This window comes from Nansenia antarctica (assembly GCF_963989245.1).
Source record: "Nansenia antarctica genome assembly, chromosome: 9".
NCBI classification, from domain to species: domain Eukaryota; kingdom Metazoa; phylum Chordata; class Actinopteri; order Argentiniformes; family Microstomatidae; genus Nansenia; species Nansenia antarctica.
Window position 1 is genome coordinate 21,505,983 of NC_137679.1, and position 20,301 is coordinate 21,526,283.

The 20,301-nt window shown below is 44.2% G+C and overlaps 1 protein-coding gene across 1 annotated transcript; it reads right to left on the bottom strand.

Moving 5' to 3' along the window:
- Positions 1 to 1,133: 1,133 nt before the first annotated feature.
- Positions 1,134 to 14,336, bottom strand: klf13 (Kruppel like factor 13; the record flags this gene model as incomplete). Its single annotated transcript, XM_080538940.1, has 2 exons — positions 13,806 to 14,336; positions 1,134 to 1,453 (listed from the first exon to the last, which is right to left on the bottom strand). The coding sequence occupies exons 1-2, from the start codon at positions 14,248 to 14,250 to the stop codon at positions 1,134 to 1,136; spliced, it is 765 nt and encodes a 254-aa protein (XP_080395066.1). The 5' UTR covers positions 14,251 to 14,336.
- Between the last annotated feature and the right edge of the window lie 5,965 nt (positions 14,337 to 20,301).

A 20,301-nucleotide genomic window follows, 5' to 3' on the forward strand; every position in this document is an offset into this window, starting at 1 on the left:
AAAACAATCTTATCCCAACAGTCAAGCATGGTGGTGGGAATGTCAAGATCTAGGCCTGCTTAAGGGAACCATGAATTTTGAGACCAGGAGATTCCTGAACAGAACATCAAGCCATCAGTCAAGGAGCTAAAGCTGGGCTGAAAATGGGTCTTCCAACAAGACAACAACCCAAAGCATTAAAGCAAATCTACCCCAGGATGGCTCAGGAGAAAGAAGATTTGTGTTTTGGATTGGCCAAGTCAAAGTTCTGACCTAAATTCTGACCTGAAGCTTGCAGTTCATGCCAGCCTCACTCAAATGACTGAATAGTGGCTATACGAGACATTTACTTCAAGTTATCGCTGCTAATGGAGGTGCCACAAGCTATTGTGATATTCACATATTTTTGCACACATGAAATCAGAGTTCTTGTTAAATAAACCACTTTCGTTAAATAAACAATAAAAATATATAATATTTTTTTGTTTGTGTCCTTTACTTGGAATGTCTTTATTACGAATTGGGGTTTAGATAAAGTTCATTTAAATATTTTATACAAAAATAATGACCATCCCTGTAGGGTTCACAAACCTTCAAGCAGCACTGTATGTTTCTCTCCATCATGGTCATTCTTTCAAGCTAATGAGGCCATCCCTGAGCAGGGCACAAAATTCAACCCATGTTGAATTTCAGAGTAAAGTGATGCTTGTATTGTGCAGTCAAGGTGAGTACTTAAGAAAAAGCAACTGTCTTGAATCCTGAGGTGTATGTGTACCCCTTTCCCCTCACCCGTTTTAAACAAAAATGATTCGGTAGAGCTGTCAATTTGTCTGTTTTTTTGTTCTTCTAAACCTTGTTTAGATGACAGATAAAAAATAAAAATAAAAAAAGAACACAATGGATAACTAGCCATGGCCAGAAGCTATAAAAATACAGACATATGGTACAGAATGTAAATATTGCCATCTGGGAAAGGCATTATCTTCTTTTAGGGTCACACAAGAAATTGCACTACAATAAGCAGTTATGTACAGTATGGTACACCACAGCAAGCGCGGGATTAGCAAAGGGGGGTTGCTAACAACTGTGCAACACAAGTGTTATGAAGAGAGAACACAAGCCTCGGGAGCGAGAGGCGGAAAGTGCGGCCGGGTTTAAGGCGAGTTGGCTGGGCTGAGGGTGGGGCTGAGGGTGGGGCTGGAGGCGTCAGAGCGGCTGTAGTCGCTCAGGGAGCTGGGGCGGGGGGCGATGCCACCCCCGACCCCACCGTGGGGCCTCTTCAGCATGCCAGGCTGGAAGTCAGAGTGGCGACGGGCGTGCTTCATCAGGTGGTCGCTGCGCATGAAGCGCTTGTCACAGAGCGGGCAGCCGAACTTCTTCTCCCCGGTATGGGTGCGGTAGTGGCGGGCCAGCTCGTCAGAACGGGCAAACTTCTTACTGCAGTCAGGCCAGGTGCAGGGGAAAGGGCGCTCTCCTGGAGGACAAGGAGACAAGGAGACAAGGAGAGAAGGAGACAGGTGTCAGTGTTTACTCAATAGCAACACAGGAAGATAGCAACATTGCTTAAACCTAACCCTTAATGTACAGATTAGGCAGTGAATCAGTTAGATAAGACTGTGGAAGCATGGTGGAACACAATATGAGTGTTCAGTATGAACCCTCTACACTTAGCTACATGACACACAAGACTCAGAGGTCAAATATACAATAGCTAGTTATGTTTTTTTTATTCTTACTTACTAATACTGTTAATAAATAAAAAGAATAAAGAAACTGTTAATAATACCCCACCCCTATGGCTGCTTACAAAGGCAGTAGAAAGAGCAGTTATTCAGAGAAGGTGTTTAAGAGTTGACAAACCATAAACACTGCCGTGCATAGCCGGCAGTTATTATCAAAGTGACGACTAGGCCAGCTGGACAAGACTGAGCTGTATTCTAACCTCTTTCTGTGTCATATGCATAACTGCAAAAAGGCTATAACAGCTTTTAACTCTCTAAGAGAGACTCTATAAATGAGGTCTCTAAACATGACCTGTTGACTATGATTAACTGTACCGTAATAAGGGTCACTTGGTCATTAACCTCTTTTACCCATATAAATGACACATGAACTTTCTTGAACAAATACAACTCCTATGAAGCCCCACCAGTTTTACAGGTCAATAGAGAACATTGACTCTTTCCTCTGGAAAGCTTATTTGAGGGATATAATTTGCCACCAAATGCTCGGACAATCGTTTCGTAAATGTATCAATTGGCAGAAAAAGGTGGCAGAAAGACAAAGAGGATGGTCATGTTCACAACACATAGCAACACGGCCAGACAGACTCCAAGACGCTGCATTTGGAAAGCGACACAAAGGGCTACCTCTGAACCACAGGACTACAGAAGTAAATCCACAACGCTGGCCTCACGCTGAGGCTCCAGGCATACAGTTTAATTAGCGTGGCTCCAGATGCTAATGATCTTCAGAATGGTTATCCTGCCCCTGTTCCAACATGTAACTAACTGTGACTCTGCACATGGGAAATTATACCCTTCCCCCTCCATCAGCAATAAAAGTAAGGCTTTGACACAAATCAACCCAAAGCCAGATGGTACTATCTTGGTGTGGTTTCCTTCGATTTTCATGTGGAAACAGTGCGGGTGGAGTCTAAATCCAGTGTTGTGCGCGCAGTGGCGAATATGGCTAATACAGTATTCCTTTTAGTTCCGTCTCAGTGGTTTTCTGCCTGACAATAGCTAGATCCAGCATTCTAATTTTACGCAGCATTCCCTGCACTGAGTCCTAGCACGTTAGCCTATAGCGAGGGGGCAGAGCATATGCTTTTGATGCTTCACTCCCTTACAAAGGAAAAGAGATCAGTCATTATCTACCCTTCTAGTAGGGATCTCCGAGATGAAGAACAAAAAAAAAAGATGAAGAAGAACAAAACAAAAAAAGGAAAAGGAAAGATACATTGAAATGCATAGATGTTCACAGCGAGCATGACAGATGTTCACATGGGAGCACAGTCTGCCAATCGTTGCCTTTGTTTAGTGGTTTCCCCCTGAGGGCCACAATGGAAACAGTGTTCTGCAACATCAAACATATTTCAGGTCCTGATGCCAAGGTAACACAACAAGGTAGAGAACATGGCCCCTTCCCCCCACTACCGCATGGTTACAAAAGCAGCCGACAGACAGACAGACAGACAGACAGCACCAGTCTAGACAGCCTCATCTGTGACTTGGCCTCAACCGTCTCCCCTCACCTCCACACAGGCTCAGCCCAACCCACCTCTCCTCTTGGCTCCCAGGGCTGGGTTTGGCTGACGCTAACACACATGTACTCGCACACGTCCGCAGACCTCACATATGCTCACGACACCTCCTACTCTTTCTCACGCTAGGAAGCTAAAGCACACACACACACACACACACACAAAGCCATACATCCTCAAAATGTGCTGTTCTCACCCAATTTCTCACACTACGGCAAATGCAAAAAGAAACACGCATTTATATAAGTTGTCTTTCTCACACACCGATACAATGTGGCTCTAAAAACAAAAAAGGGCACGCTTGTTTGACCACGTTTAAACATCCTGGATCTAACCCTCTTGAAATGTAAACAAAAATAGACAGGAGGCTAAGATTAGCCTAGTTCTTAATAAAACAGGGGGAAGTTTGCCTTCGCAGGCTTTTGTGACACCGTACCCCCCCCCCCCCCCCCATTCCATAGAGATCGACTCAGCACAGGCTCTGATTCCCTATCTTATTAACAAGAGGAACAGCCTCTGGTGACATGGCACGCTGCAGAGTGAGCTATGGGCTGAGATATAGAGCTCTGCTCAGCAGGCAGCTCAACAACCAATGTAACAGATCCAACAACATCAATATTTCACTGGATACAAGAGAGCAGAGCTAAAAGAGTCATACTTAGTCTAGTATAGCGTAATGTAGATCGCAGGAGCATCAGGTATCCTACAACCACCCACTGACCCGGAGTCAGCAGGGCTGATTCCATTTGGGATCATATTAGGGTCTAAGGAAGAGACTACACAAATCATATCATATCATATCCATACATCAGAGTATGAAGTGCTGGCGCTGGTATACTGACAACCAGGTCCAAAGTTTCACCACGCATTGAAAAGAAGTAGGAGAATAGGACTTTTTAATTGCGTTTGCTGCTGCAACTGCTAACTGTTGTCTTATCCACTTGATTTAATGTAAGATCTGAAACACTGACATGCTACCTCCACCGGCCTCCCCTGCTCCATAAGGATGGTCGAAAAAACTAACTCCGGGGACAATGGGTAGGCTCTGAAAACAAACACTTTGTTGTCAAGGGGGGAGACAATGGAAGAGGCCACCCCTCAACGGTGGGAGAGTGACATCTAGACATTTTCACTGACGTTTAGCCACGGCCCAACATGCTCATAAAAGAGACAATCCTGCCAGCCACTCCCCCGCGTTCCTCGCTTTTCACCATCCAGTGACAGTGTGTTCCCGGCAGGGCGCCGTGGCGACTGTGACGCTGTGACCTGCTGATTGGCTGTCCTATCTCTGGCTCTGAGCCACAGGCACAGCGCGTGGCCTGTCTTTCTCAGAATGGGTGTGGGGGGCGGGGGCGGGGGGGTAATTAGGGAAGCTTTCACCTAACGAACACAGTGACCCAGTTATCTGGAGAGTGTGCTACGTCACGCACGAACACTGCACCTCCCTCCTTTAACTCAGCGCTACTGTCTCCCCTCCGAAGCAAGCAATGCGATTATGTCACAGGTTATAACATTGTTATATAACTGTTCTCAACGGGGCTACTGGGTCAGTAAACTGTTATCTCTGTTTCTCCTTCTTGCTCTCTTCCTCATATGAATCCTCATGTCTTAAATTTAAAAAAAAAAAAATAAACTCATGAATGAGTGCAGAGATGCAAGGTGGACTGGGATCTGAGTTCATTGGGGACACTGTCTGAAGAGCAGAGATCCAATCGACATCTGACGCGAGCAGCAGCAGGTCCTGGAGACTCTGCGCCAGTCACCTGTTCCAACAACAACTACCGGCATCTCGAAGCAGAGCAGATAACATTCCTCTTGTTTCTTCAGCCGTGTACAACTAACATTCACATGAGCAGCTAGCTAGCAGGCTTGCAAGAGAACCTTCGGCTACCTAAGAGCAATGCCATCAGCACTAGAGCCGTGTAAATAGCACAGAGTGATGAGCGACACTGTGTAAATGACGCCCCCTGAGGAACCTCTAGAGATCCTCTTGAAGTAAACTTTGCTCTGCCCTCAAACCGTGTCGAATTACCAGACGATACGGCTCTCTCTGTGTAACTGTAGAATCCAGGGGAGGCTGGAGGGGGTAGAAATCAGAGGATGGGCTCATTATAATGGAAGGACAGGAAGGAAAAAACCTCTCCACCAGCCTCCTCTGGTAGAAACTAACAAACAGAGACAAATGATCACACCAACTAGAATTCGAGCTTTTACAAGCCAACTTTAACCATTTTCACTGTATGGAGAAACACTGTACGGAAGGAGGTACTTTAAATAGGCCTACCATGCCAGTCTAAAGAGGGAGGGTCAGGTTAGATGCTGTGGATCGTCTATCACAGCTCATCATGGTTAAGCTGAACTCGGTGTTCATTCAGCGCAGAGCTGAATCAGAGGCAGACCCTGGAAACATGAGACGAGAGTGGCACCACAAACTACAGTGGTCCGGCTCATCAGAGGGCTGTAATTTACTTGTGTGTTTACAGCCCTGGACTAAAGCCAACCAGAAGCCAGTCATCCAGCCAGTCAAACAGCCAGCCAGCCAGCCAGCCAGCTAGCCAGCCACGGGGCTCCACACAGGGTAATCACAAGGCAGATTATCTGGCCGAGTCTGTCCTGCCCCACCATCAGTCATGAGCGCTAGAGCAGGCTTTCCTCCATGACATCATCCAATTCGCCAGGCATCATGGGAGAGGAGAGGAGAGGGTTAAGTTCTCACCCATCCACAGAGGGAGGGAGCTAAGCCAATGTCAATGACTCTATACCACTCCCTTCAATGACTCTATACCACTCCCTTCAATGACTCTATACCACAGGGATATAAACACATGTGTGGTACAGTACGCAATAAATATACATATGCATTAAGGCTCCCAACTATTCTTTTCATCATTGTGAAGACAAAGTACACTGTCACATGCACAGACGTACCCGCCTCAAAGGGTTGGAGGGGACTGTGTGGTCTGACTCTGAATGTGCTTGTTTTGCTTTGAAATAATTTCATACAACTGAAAAAGAGACTGTATGAGGATGTTTGTCAGAATGTTTTCTCTGTGTGGGATGTGCCACACCACTGTACTGAGAGAAGGGCTCAGTCAAAACAAGCTTTCAGGCCATAGCCTCCTTTCAAAATGGGACTCGTTGATGACGACAGATGACGTTGGTGAGTCTGAGGGAGCGCTGTGATACAAAGACCTGGATTGAGACAGGTGAGAGACTGGCCCGGGCTTGTTGAGAGAAAAAGGTTTTATCTGTTATCGTCTTTTGTCTTTGTTGGGAGGACCTTTGTTGGGATAGAATTGCATATCACGCCTTGTGGGTCTATAGCTGTCAGAGAGTGAACAATGGCAACAGCCCTGCTCCCAGCAGGAGAACCGCAACCGTAATGCGCTTCAACCAGACGGCCATGCGCTCTAACCGCAAACCACTCCCCCCGCTAGTATGCACTGCACAAGGCTATAGACATCCCAGCCACAGACATACAGTCAGGGGCCGACTGTCTGTAGACACTCTACTACACATGACATCATCCCTTTTACTCATGGGGGGAGGGGAAGGGTGTGTGTGGGGGGTGGGGGTTGCTTCACAGCATTGACCAGCTCATCACTATTTTGCTCATCAATTAGCGAGAGTGGACCTTCTCTCCAGCCTCGAAGGCGAGTTGAAATGGCCAGCAGCCTTCTCGGGCTGCAGGCAGGCAGGCAGTAAAGCTAATCATTTTTAACCCTGGTTAACTAAGGACATGGAGACAGCTGCAGCCATTAATGGGTGTTTATGTCTACACAGCACAGGCAGGTGGGCGGAGAGATATCCTATCAACCGTGACTCTCGCTCACGCAGCTCACCGCCAGCTCATTCAGCTGATGGAGCCCAACACACTCAAGCTCACATGAAACCTGATCACAAGATCCCCTCCCTTCGTCCTGATATCACACACACACAGAGATATAGAATCTGCCATCACGAGCCTTCTCCTACTGTATATAAAGATGGCATACTCACTGACTGCATGGCTGTTACCATAATAAGGTCCTAGTTCAACGCTCTGACTGACATGAGCGTGAGTGGAATATTTTCACCTCTCAGTGTGACATGGCCATGCCCCCCTCCCTCGCCGCCACCATGGCCATGCCCTACCCACTGACAGTTCTTTTCACCTCTCAGTGTGACATGGCCATGCCCCCCCCCCCCCCTCCCCCGCCGCCACCATGGCCATGCCCGACCCACTGACAGTTCTTTTCATCTCTCCGAGGAGGAACCACGCCCCACAATGCAAGTGCGGTCGCCGCTATCTGCTGCGCTCTTAGTCCCACAGAGGAGGGGAGCACACCTCACACAGCAGCACGCAGCAGCGTTAAACAGCCCGGGTTAGAGAGAGAGAGAGAGAAAGAGAGAGAAAGAGAAAGAGAGAGAGAGAGGAGCCTACTATCTGTCATGAGGTTCACACATCTTTCAGCTCTTCCTCCCTCATATAAGCCATAGAGGGCAGCCAGTCAGGGTTCAGGTCTTAAAAAAGGGACCCTGGAGCTGTGGGTGGCTCTCTTAAGGGTGTTCTCCCCTGCTGCAGAGGTCACCTAATCAGATTGCCTGCAGATGCAGCTGAATAAATGACCTACATCAATGAAGGGCATTGACAGCGTATATCTCCCCGCTTCTGCCCCACCCCCCACTTCACTGTGCTGTGGACTGTGTACTCGGTTTTCCCTGCTCCCAGGGCACTGGCCTCTTGACTCTGCACATCGCTGCCGTTTGCGTGAGAAATGCGGGTGGCGGCTTTTGCACCGCGGAGGTGAAAAATGCAGAGCCACATCCAGGTCCAGATCCTTCTCTTCCTGCCCAGGGTAATGGACACCGCACGCTGCAGTCGGGCGGCCAAGGGCTAGGCCTCGCAACACACACCACACCACAGCCCTCGTTTCTCTGTGCATTTACAGCAGGCATGAGAACAGAGGGAGGGGTTGAGGAGGGAGGGATGGACAGAGTGGGCTTTTATAAAGACTACTCCGAAGCTAACTAAAGAATACATGAGCTCTGTAATCCATTAAAAGCAGCACAGCGGGCTCACAGCCTGATGAAGCCCTTTATAGTATACGCCATCTATGGTTGGTTGTTCAGTCACGTTCTAACATGGTTACATTCTTTGCTAAATGTAGTCCTATCCTATATAGTCGTCCATTCATCTGTATTATTACCTCCAAGGATGGTAGGAACAGCAGCCAGTAAGTAGACTCCAATGGGTTTATTGAATGGAATGAGTGAGGGATGTTAGTGTGGACAGTGTGGAGCCTAGGCAGGAGAGACCCCCATGGGGATGTAGGAACCCAGAAGAGAACACTGGCCCCTCTGACCCAGAGGATTAGAACAGGCAAGATGGCAAGTCCAGTTAGCTTGTATTTACATCCCAGGAATAAAGTAGATTTCACTAATGCCTTGTTTGCATTGGACACATACAGTACATACTGTACAGCTACACATGAGATTAATGGGGCCAACCAGATTTCAATGACAGGAGTCCTCTAGAGATGAACTTTAAATCAATCCATATATGCAGAAGTGCAAGCTTGTACAGCAAAAATACACATCACTTCTAATTCATTGAATGTCAATTATAATCTATTAGACAGTATAATCCCAACCTAATCAAATACAAAACGAGATGGTATGTCAATGTTTAGCTCTAAATATAGATTGTGAGGTATCATCCTTTATGTAACAAATCTGAGGTTATAGTAGCACTTAACACCATTAACTGATCTGGCTCTGATTTATTATTATCAGATTTGGTTAACAGGACAAAGTGGCCAATGTAGCCACATTTGACTGTACTGCACCATGATATACCTCTCGTTTTCAATATACTGGCATTGACCTCAAGTGGAAACAGGGCTTAGATGGTTAGGAAGAGTGGAAATCCTGCCGTGTAGAGTGTGGACACAGACAGAGCGACCTTTTGTCCCCAGTGGTGGTGTAACCCGTCCCTGAGCCAAGGTCAAGGAGGAGTACGAGCGGGAATACCCCACATCCACCCTCCTACCTCATTACTTCTCTGGAGCCAGGCACACAGCACACCCTGTAATAGCCCCAACATAAAACCACTGGCAGCTATGGAAATGTACTGTCAAATACTTCCAAAAATACACTTTTTTGTACTGTCAGTCGGTGTCAGATACATCTATAAATATTGTTTCGATGGGAAAAAATAGAGGGTAAGTGCATATTAACCGAAAATGCTAACAAGGCTTTAAATGTGCACCAGCTGGTAGTGAGCTTTAGCGATAGTTAGGGGGCCTCTATAACTATGAGACAATACCAGAGGTACCCCACTGGAGCACAAAGGGATTGGTCCCAGAACAAAAACGCAAACCGACTGTAAAATATGTCATTAAGCCCCTTTGTCTATGTGGAATATTGTCCTCGTTCCTCCTAGTGATTTGGGGGTTTTGACCTGGCCTTGTGCACTGACAGGATGGCCTTTTGTGAGGCCCCAGCGGTGGGGGGCACGGAGGGTTCATGCTGTTCCCTCTAAAAAAAAAAGATATGTCTTGTAATGAGCTCATCAAGGAAGGGCCATCTCTCCGTCTGAGTTGGCAGTTTACATGACATGACCAGAGCAGAGTAATGAGGAACCCACTGTTCCATAGAGACACTTCATACTAAAAAAGGTAGTCATAGTTCTGGAGACCATGGGTAAAGAAGAGAAACGATAAGTGAATCCCACTAACACTGAAGACACTCATTATAAAGTATCAGGATGTCCTCTAGTTCTCTCTGGTTTCACTTTCAAGGACTGTTATACAATTGGGCCCATCATGCATTTTGACATGCTTCTCACAGTAGCTCCAGTTGACTAACAAAACTGCTTTTCCCAATCCTGTGCATCACTGTTATGGGTCCACTTTCCATAGTTTAGGAAAGGCGTATGTGTCAAAGGGAAACCCCGCCTCTCCCATTCCAGGAGATCAGACAAAGCTGTCTGGTAACCTTAGACCCCCAACCTGCTGCAGTTTCCCAGCCCTGACACTCAAACCCACTTTAATGAGCAATTTGTATTCACCATGTATTTTCTCGTCTGCTACATCCCGTTGCCCCTCCCCACTAGCATGTGTACCATCAGCACACCATGGCAAAAGAAAAAGAGTAGCCTGTGAAGCCACAGGGCCAACCTTCAATACACCAGGCCACCATATGATCAGCAGAGGATAGGTATGAGGAAGGCATGCATCCCATTGCCCCTGATAACATTATGGAGTGTACAGCTAACCGATTAGATTATGGGTAAATGGAGATTAGCCCTAACCTCTAACAACAGCACCATTAAACAACATGCAAAGGTACATATCACGAGGTACCACCACGGGTTACCCAATCAGACAAATTACTAGACCTAATCAGGACGACCGGTTTTACAATGAGGATGTTACGGTACATGTGGGAATACGGTACATGTGGGAAAACTAGGGTTAGGGTTAGGTGCTAGGGTGCTACGGTTAGGGTTAGGGTTAGGGGTAGGGTTAGGGTTAGGATTAGGGTTAGGGTTAGACATGCCAGCATGTACCAAGTCGACGTAGCACCTAACCCTAACCCTAGTTTTCCCAAATGTACCGTATTCCCACATGTGCCGTAACAAGGACACCGATTCAGTGAGGAAACTAAGATAACATACCTTGTGTGACCACATGTCCAAACTGAATTATCATGGAGAGCAAAGTGAATTGAAAGATTCATCAGATAAAGATTAGAGTAAATGTCAGTAGTAGACATGCCCCCCCCTTATGAAAACAAGTACGTAAATACACACCACTGTACGTAGTAGGTACTCACAATACTATCCTGACAATATACCACTAATATAATTATTTAATTCAAAGGTGTTCAACAGTTGAGTTTAGGGGATTATAATAAATCACAATTTCTCAACGCCATGTGTGTGAAGCAACTGTGTCACTTATCACAGAAAAATATTAATAATTATGGAGCAGAACCTATGGAAATTATGGAGCAGAATGTTATACATACTTAATTGTAAAAAATAAATCAACATACCCCCTTGAAAGGTTATTATAGTCAAAATAGGTGATTGTAGCCTTTCCCATGTCATTTGTTTTTAGTCAAGGCTCATCTTTTATTACCACTGGAGCAGCAGTGTTCCATAGACTTGCATTGCCAAACTGACTGAAATGCAATTCAGTTCCCAGTTCCTGTTGCTCCCTGATATAAAACAGAGCTTCAAAGCTGAGTCTCTGGGAGTCGGGGCGTTACAGAAGTCAAATAAGGACGCCTGCTCCTTTGGCTCTCTGGTTTGTTTCTATAACACTCTGTTCCCCCATCAATTAGACAGTGGTGTTTGGTTGAGATGGGGAGGGGATCCATTCTCTCTTTGCTCTGCTAGTAGAGACTGAGGGGAAACGTGCTGAGTGCCAGGGAATAGGAGGAATAGCGCTCTCTGGGACACTGCAGGTTGGCTGAGGCTGCTGAACTCAGATGACCCACATTCTCTGATTACCCAAACAAATGAGAAGGAACACTCATTATTCACCCTGAACACAAACCAATCGCAAGCCAGAGACCGGAGAATGTACCAATCAAAGGTCAGGAGTCAGAGGACATCCCAATAAGGAAGCGATTAGGGCAGGACTAAAAAGAGAGCCATAACATTTACAAAAAAAACTATCCTCATGGAGGCGTGGACACAATGTCTATCAATAGCAGCATAGAACCAACAGTCTGATGAGACATAGTTTTATGTCACCAAAATAAGAAGGCTACAGTACAGACAACAAAAGATGTATAGTAAATGTTCTTCAAACTACTATAACACTGTTTAAAAATATATAATAAAAGATTAATTGTGCAGGTAATCTACTGTCAATATCATAGGCAAAGACCAGTAGAAGCAGGTTAGTGATAAGTAGTGGGTTCGAAAATATCAACATCATGTTATTTCGTGGAATTTTAACTACCACCAAATGTTTTCTACAAAACATGCACAAATGAAAACAAGTCCATTGATTGTAATTAATGAGTGATACAAAAAATCGAAAAAGAAGAAATTCTAATACATGATATCTTCATAAAAGAAAGCATCTTTCTGTATGTCTGTCTAGCCATGATGTACACTACAGCATCATTTTCTCAATGTAGGTGGGCGTGTCCAGTGAAGAACTGTTATACAACATTCAGTGTTTGTGATATCTTCTGGGAAAACAAGTAGGCTATTGCTCCACTTGAATGGTGGCCATACAGGACATTGTGCTAGTTCAGAACCAGTAAGAAATTCAGTAAACTAATACAGTATATCAATAATTTAGTAAACTTAATTGCATTCAAAACTGTAAAAACTTGCAGAACTGTTCACTTGTTGTATTAGGCAAGGCAAATGCTTTCAAAAAATGCAATGTCATATCACATTATGGCACAATAGGGTCTTTTTTACAGTAGTCTTAAATATAAAAGCCCAGGGATATTGCTGCAGGGTGAATGATCTGTGTAAGTGTGTGTAGACATGGGACCAAACAAAGTGAATACATTGGCATGGATGATTTTGTTCCAAAATGCGGTTGATTCTTTCGATAGAAAGAATGAGAATATTCTCAGTTGTATGGGAGGGAAGGATTGGCTGATAGGCTCCTTTTGCTCCCGTCTGGGCTCGGCTAGCTGAGTCTGTTGCTGGCCAGATCAGCTGGCAGTCTGTCTAGCGGGGGTGTGGCACATCACAACAAAGAGCTTTAAGAGTCAGAGAGGCGACTGCAGAACTCTTACCAACCCCCAATTTTATTCGTTTTCTGTCTACATTTTCTTCTCCATGAGGAGCTCTCCTTTAATACCGCATATTGGCGATGTATATGGATTTCCTATTTCGAGCAACTGATGTTTTTTTCTGCGACGTTACGGTACCAGACAACTTCAGATTCAAGAACTTATGATTGCATGCCGGTATAGTTTCCGGTTACTTTTTAGACACCTATAATTTAATATTTTATGACCGGTTACATCACGCTGCTCTTTACCTTTGCCCGTGGCCATAAGAGAACAAAGGTAGTCTGCTTTGCACGTTGAATCTCGTCTGAACGTCATGTGCCAAAATAAAAGGCAGTATGAACTATGCAATTAACTTAATTTGCACTGCAGCCAGGGACATGATACGCCCAATACCTGCAGGATAGGCAAACGGTCCGGCGGGAGACCAGCGAGCAGAGCAGAGTGTCATGTCTCTGACAAAGGTTGGGCGTATTGAGTGGGCGTGACAGTATTTTGTGAACAGGACCCCCCCCCCCTTAAATTATGACTATTTTGCAAAGTATCCAACTTGTGGAAACATCTTTAATTCTGATCATGAGTTTATCTCATGGTGTTAATACTGTAAATCTATAGGCTAGATAAAGACCATGGTGCTGCTTAGCTCGGAAAAATAGGCTACTGCGTAGGCTATACCATAAGCTGTGAAAATGTATTGCTATAATAAGAACAAATAAATAAAGCCTTGTCTCCTTCACTTGGAACTGTTTTTGTCCATTCTAAAAGTGCATTTATTCATATGCATATTTGCTTCTGATGAGAGACTGACCTGTATGTGTCCTTAGGTGGGCTTTGAGGTGGGACGATTTGCCATAAACTTTTTCACAACCTGAATAGTGGCATTTGTGCTTTTTCTGGGGTGATTCGTGCTCAATTCGACCCCTCAATCGTTTGCCTCTTTGTTTAAGCGCAGGGTCGGTGATGGTGGTAGGTGTGGCAGAGTTTCCATCATCTTTCGTAAGGTTCGGTGGCAGGCTCTCCTCCTTTATTTTTGCCTGATCGGCAAAATTGTTGGGGGTCTGCTGGTTGAAATCCGCCAAGATCCTAGCCACCACAAAAAGAGAGGAGTTGTCTTTTACCAAAGGTTCTATAATCTCCTCTCCGTTCCTTGAAGAAGCCGCAGTTTCTGGTTTCACCTCTCTATTCCCTTTAGGACCATGAACAATTGCACGACTGGACATTGAAACAAGGCACTCTGCAGCAAAGTGATCCATTTCGTATTAGGAATAGCCCCAGATGTCACTTAATGACATTAACAAAAAAAAATGACAGCCTTTAAAAATAACTTGTTCCGTGGTTCCCTTTGTGTGATGCTGATGAGGAGGTCGCTCTCATCAGAACTCACTTTATGATCTCACCGGCTTTTCAACACCACCAACATCCTGGTGGGGAAACGTTTTAGATGAAAACGTAGACACACAAAACGAGAAACTCTCTGTTTACTGAAATCTCTAAAAACTTGGATTTGATAACTCCCATCGCGGCTGCTACAGTCTCTCCAGCATGACTGTCTCTACTGAGCGCTTGTTCATGCTGATTGTATCCATGCTGGGGGCGTGTCGACCGGTAGCGTTTGGCAGCATCGTCAGAGTGGCCGCTTATTCATTGGATATCTCGTGTCCTTAAATGCACTAGATTACCCCCTCAAAACTTTAGATAATAACTTGAAAGTTTCACTATAGATATTTACCACAATGCATTCAAATGATGAATACACAACCAACGGGCCATGATAAACATTGTGTCAAGATATTTGACCCAAATTCCATAAACTAATGTAAATGAGGACAATTCTTTCAGATAGCTTATTTTGTCAAAATTGAACAAAAAAATAAAAATCCTAATATGACCTTACTCAACTTTTGTCGGTAGAGCAGCTTGCAATCGTGACACATCCAACAGGTTACAGAAACAGGATGTGAAAGTCACCCTGCAATAGACAAGTGTCGAGAGACATTATAGTCAGAATACCGTCAGGAGTTAGTATATCTGTGAAGTCGCCTTCTGTTCTCTATCCTATTGAACACTGTGTACCTTAAAAGCCCTCTGAGTGGGCCATGAGTGTGCTGCCAACTGGAGCCCAGCCAACAGCCATGAGCATGTCTACATCTATTCTCCACAAACAGAGACAAGTGACACCAGTGCGGGAAGGGAAAGTCAACACAGTTCCAAAACTATGTGAGATGACAAAGAGGCAGTTGTCATAATAGTGACAACCGATTTATGGTACTGTTAACGGATTCGATCCGTTAGAACAATCAGAAAAACTGTCCAGTCTAACATGTTTATTCCATGTTGTTGAGCAAATGTTTATTAGCAAAACATTATATGCATGTAACCAGCTACCATCATTATTCTTATGCTAATATGTAATAAACTTGAAATATAGCAGGGTGTAGGCTACCAGGCCTGTTTTGCTGGTGCACCGGATGCTCTCCTGCGAGAATGAATGTGGACTCTTTCAGCTCTGGGCACAAAAGCCCACACTAGAAAGTTCCTGGTGTTCAGTGAGAACAAGGCGAAGTGGCATTCAGAAGGCCATCTGGCTGTATTACTTTACATATTCTTTCACCACAAGAACTCTGTGTTCTTGAGTTTCATGTGGAGCTTTGGCGGCCCATGCAGTCTATGACAGCTCAACAAGAGGGCAGTTCCTCTTACACAAGATTGCTCTCTCAAGCCAGGGAGACTGCAAGCATTCGTATTTTTAAAAGTTGAGATGGCGAGGAATTGATTGATACTATAATGCAACACACTCGACAATATCAGTTACAACATGCAACAAGTTAAATCACTTTGGTCCACTGTTACTCTTTTCATACGTTTTATGACAAAGGAGATATTCATTGTTCATTAAGAATGACTTTCAGTACCTGTTCCTACATCAAATACAGGCCTACCTATTTTCCTAACAATGTTCTTTTTCATTATCTTGCTTCGGAGACACCCATCAGAGGGGGATCCTGGGACAGCACAGCTCCCTGGCAGTAACGGACACACAGCAATGTGATGACTCAAGAGACCTTTTGTACAACCCCAAATCCCTGCTCCCACCCCTAGAGCAGTGTGTGTCCACACTCCCAGCCCTGACACACAGAGTTCTCAGGAGGGGCAGCTGTGGTTAGATTGGCTTCTCACTCTGTGTTTGTGAGGGGATAGTTCTCCTGTAAGCACAGTACACCCTGACCATTAAAACCAGCTGGCGGGGATGTCCAGTCAAGGCCAGGTTGTAAAAGCACACACAGCACCGTATCCTTGAGCCTGCATAACACTGGGAACACGTTCCAACAACCTGAGCCTTTAAACACAGGGTAGACCTAACTGGTTGAGAACTGTAGATAGCATGTTATCAATAAAGAATAGGAGGTGAACAGGAGGTGAAATGCGCAGAGTTCAGCTTAAATTGATTTTTGTGTGAATGTTTGTGAAGAATGTTTATGTGTGTCATCAGCCTATTCTTTTTTGCCATTTCAAATGTGGTTCATATTTTTGGTGAACAATACTGTATCCTCTTTTTTTGTGTCATAACGTTGCTGGGCCCCTTGAGCATGTCAGGCTAGCCTGACTATCTGAGCAGAGTTAATAAACTCTTATCTGAGTAGGTCACAAAGCACGTACAGTTACTGTTAGAGGGGTTATCCTCAAACCAGTCCCTCTAAAATTTGGGCTGACATGATGTTGAAACATGAAACATGTTTGTGTAAGAAGCTGAATTGCGAGGGACAGCTAAATGGTGTAGAATCATTGGGGCAGAGAGTTCATGGTTTTTAGGAGCCAAAACAATGAAATCATCCACTACATACAAAACTTTCTGAAAAATGTTTAGGTTATGTGACGTAAGAAAATGGCAAGAGCACGCAACTGACACAACTTACAAAGTTGTGGTTTAGATGTTCTCTTTCATGGGTATACAGATACTGTATTCTCTTCCTGTTAGTCTATTCAAGCCCACACAGGGCTGAGTACAACATACACAACAGTATTTAATACCAGCCACATGTTACAGCTGAAAAACAAAACAACACAAATTTGAGCTCATGTATGCAGGCAAGTATCACCTCTACTGTTGTTTTTTGTTAGATGAGGAATGGTCTGTGTACTCTGTTATGAAGCTTGGTATGTTACTGACAGCCAGGCCCATTTACTTAGACATAACTACTGATGGCAAACAAAGGTGAGAGGTTCTGATACAACAGGGCTAGTCATAGAGGGAGGTGCACCATAAAGAATAAACAGATAATTCTAGTCAACAGTTCAAGTTACAAAGAGATATACTGTAAATACACGTATGGTGGTGTTTGATAAAGGCACCAGTGACACATAGCTCCTCAGCCTCCTTTAACTGTCATTTTTGTTGGTGTGTAACAGTTGATTTGAAGTAATCTCATGAGGTCAAATAGTCAGGTCAGCGGGGCGTAACTAGGGGAAATAAACAAGCCCATAACACACGTTATTGGAAGAAAGTGTGGCTTGGCTTCTGTCCAACAGAATAGGTTACACGTGCTGCAGTGTTATATACTGTACAAACCTTCCCTTGTTATAACACCATTATAATGCACATGCAGTACCACAAGCCAGAGGCTTCTAGACGTGTTAGGCTCTGTGTTACAATACCAAACAGACATTATGCTTCAGACAAGAGTTGGGAATATAATTGGTAATCAATGTGAAAATGCTTTATGATGAAAATTAATACAAACTTGACCACGTTACCTCTATCTTAGTTCAATGGTAGCCTACCCAGAAATATAACACCAAATAGTTAATGAAGCCTATAATCTACTGAATTAACAGCCCTTGCAAATAACTGTCAAAATATTTTATTTGTGGTCTGGGTTGGTCTAGTGGTCTAACACCATGGCCTACAGTACACACACATATGCCCATGTCGGCATGGATTAGAATCCAGTCCATGCCCTGCTGACATACCCTCTCCTGCTTCCTGTCCTGTCTTTTTCTACAATCTCTATCCCCCCCAAACAAACTAGATTGGAACTGCCCCACAAAAACGAAAAAACCTTTAAAAAATGGTTTTGTTTTTACATCACTCTTTAGAGTAGAGTCTGGAGCTGAGCCATGACTGCTGCAGTCAGTGGGTGTTTCTTTACATAATAACATGGTGGCTTTGTCTGCTCCACACAATGCTACTCAAAAGAGCTAAATGAAACAGACCCAGTTTTGCTGTTTCACCCATTTGCCAGCGACCAGTGGACCCATTCAGAGGGCATTGATCAGTGCAGTGGTTTGAGTGTGATGTGCCTTGCAGGCCCTCGTGAGGAGACCTCCCTCTGACAAGCTCTATTCAGCTGGACGCCGTGTCCGTAGGCCACTGCATTAACTCACCATGCTGATGCTATGCAATTCTGACGCACTTACTCACCATATCTCTGGGTACTAACCTATACTACTAGTCCTACTAGTTTTTTTCTTCCCAAGGACTGTATAAGCACTAGACTGAGGAGGCAGAGCACCAAGGGAGGTTTATCAATTTCAACATGAGGGAAGTTGGGCCTAGTGTGATGTAATGGCAACTATCACTTCAAGTCAGAGCCAGGTAGATGACTCTGAAGGTTCTACAGTTTACTCCCAACCAGATACTCTTTGAATGGTGTACTGTATATCACTACATGAACCCTGATAAGGGAACGCTGGTGTACTGTATATCACTACTACATGAACCCTGATAAGGGAACGCTGGCGGAGGTAGAAACCAGAGGAAGGCTCATTGTTATGCAGGAATGGAATCAAACACGTGTTTGATAACATTCCTAATTCAATTCCATGCATTACAATGCGCCCGTCCTTTGATTTCTACCTCCACAAACCTTCCCTGACCCTGACAGTGTGTCAGTGTGCACTCATTTTCACTCAACTGGAATGAATGGGTCAAAGAAGACTAATAAATCAAGACCCAATACAATACATAACCTACAGCCTCAGGCAACCTGTTTGTGTTAGAGATACAGAAACTAGTCACATGATAGTGGTGAACCTAACCTCACAAACAGAGGTTAGATTCACCACTATGGGACTTTCAGAGAATAGAGTAGTAGAATAGTGCATCTTCCATTCACTTAGTCACTCTAGTAAGGCAAAATAAGACATAGATTTACCCTCTGACCATCAGTCAGTTTGCTGTTTGATTGTAAACAATTGTATAGTGTTGCTTAGTTTTACTCAGAACCCAGAATAAAATACTTAACTAAGCCCATAGGGACCCACAGTATTCTTCAGAGGGATTGGGTTAAAAACATCAGCATTTTAGGGGATCAGACTGTAGCTTTGAAGCTTTTGAAGCTGTAGTCTGTGGCTGCGGTTGCTGTTGACACTATTGTGTCCCTAAACCTATGCATTTAGAAACTGCATTGGAGTGCTTCAAAAAAGGAAAAAGCTCAACCCCACCCACTCTAAAACTATTGATAATGCCACATTTAACAAAATAACAAAAACATTTCCCCCCAAAATAAAACAAATATGTTGAACGATTAATGGTACATTCCAAAATAGTTCTGCCTCTGATAATTCACAAAGGTTTATGATTCTACCAGCTGGTAGAACATACAGTAAACAACATCATGTGCATGTTAACATGTGCATTCAGTATAATGATTGCCTCTCAGCAATAATCTGTATGGAGTAACCAATTCATCGACACACATGTAGACTTGCCACATGTGCTCTCTTGGCATGAGAGCTTGCCCTTTAGTTCCATAAATGACACATATAGCCTATACAGGTTTATCTAATCACGAGTGTATGTGTTAGCCATTAAATCAACTGCTCTGAACACAAAAAAACAAGAGGTAGCCTGGTTGAGGCATTGATAAATATGGTGCTGAATAGCTACAATTACATGTAAACAGAACATAATCATACCACCAAAGGAAACTGAAGACTTAATCACTTGTTTGTTTCTCATAATCATTTGAACTTGAATAATGAACTTCATACATACAGTAGGCAAAGGCTATGCATCGTACCCCTGTTGAAATTGCAGTTTGCTTATAGCGTTGGTTACAGGTAAAGCTATACATTCATCCATCCATCCAGGCCCTGAACACAGCAAAGACCTAGGTTCTAGGCCCTGGACAATCTAGACAATTTGATGGCAGCTACTAGATTGAAATCAAGTGTAATACTGAAACACAACTGTGTACATTTCAAACCTGCAAACTGCGATACTTTAAATGTATGTGCAATAACACTATGTGCAATATGACAACCCTAGGGTACATAAGGTTCAGAGATAGGAAATGTTAGAATAG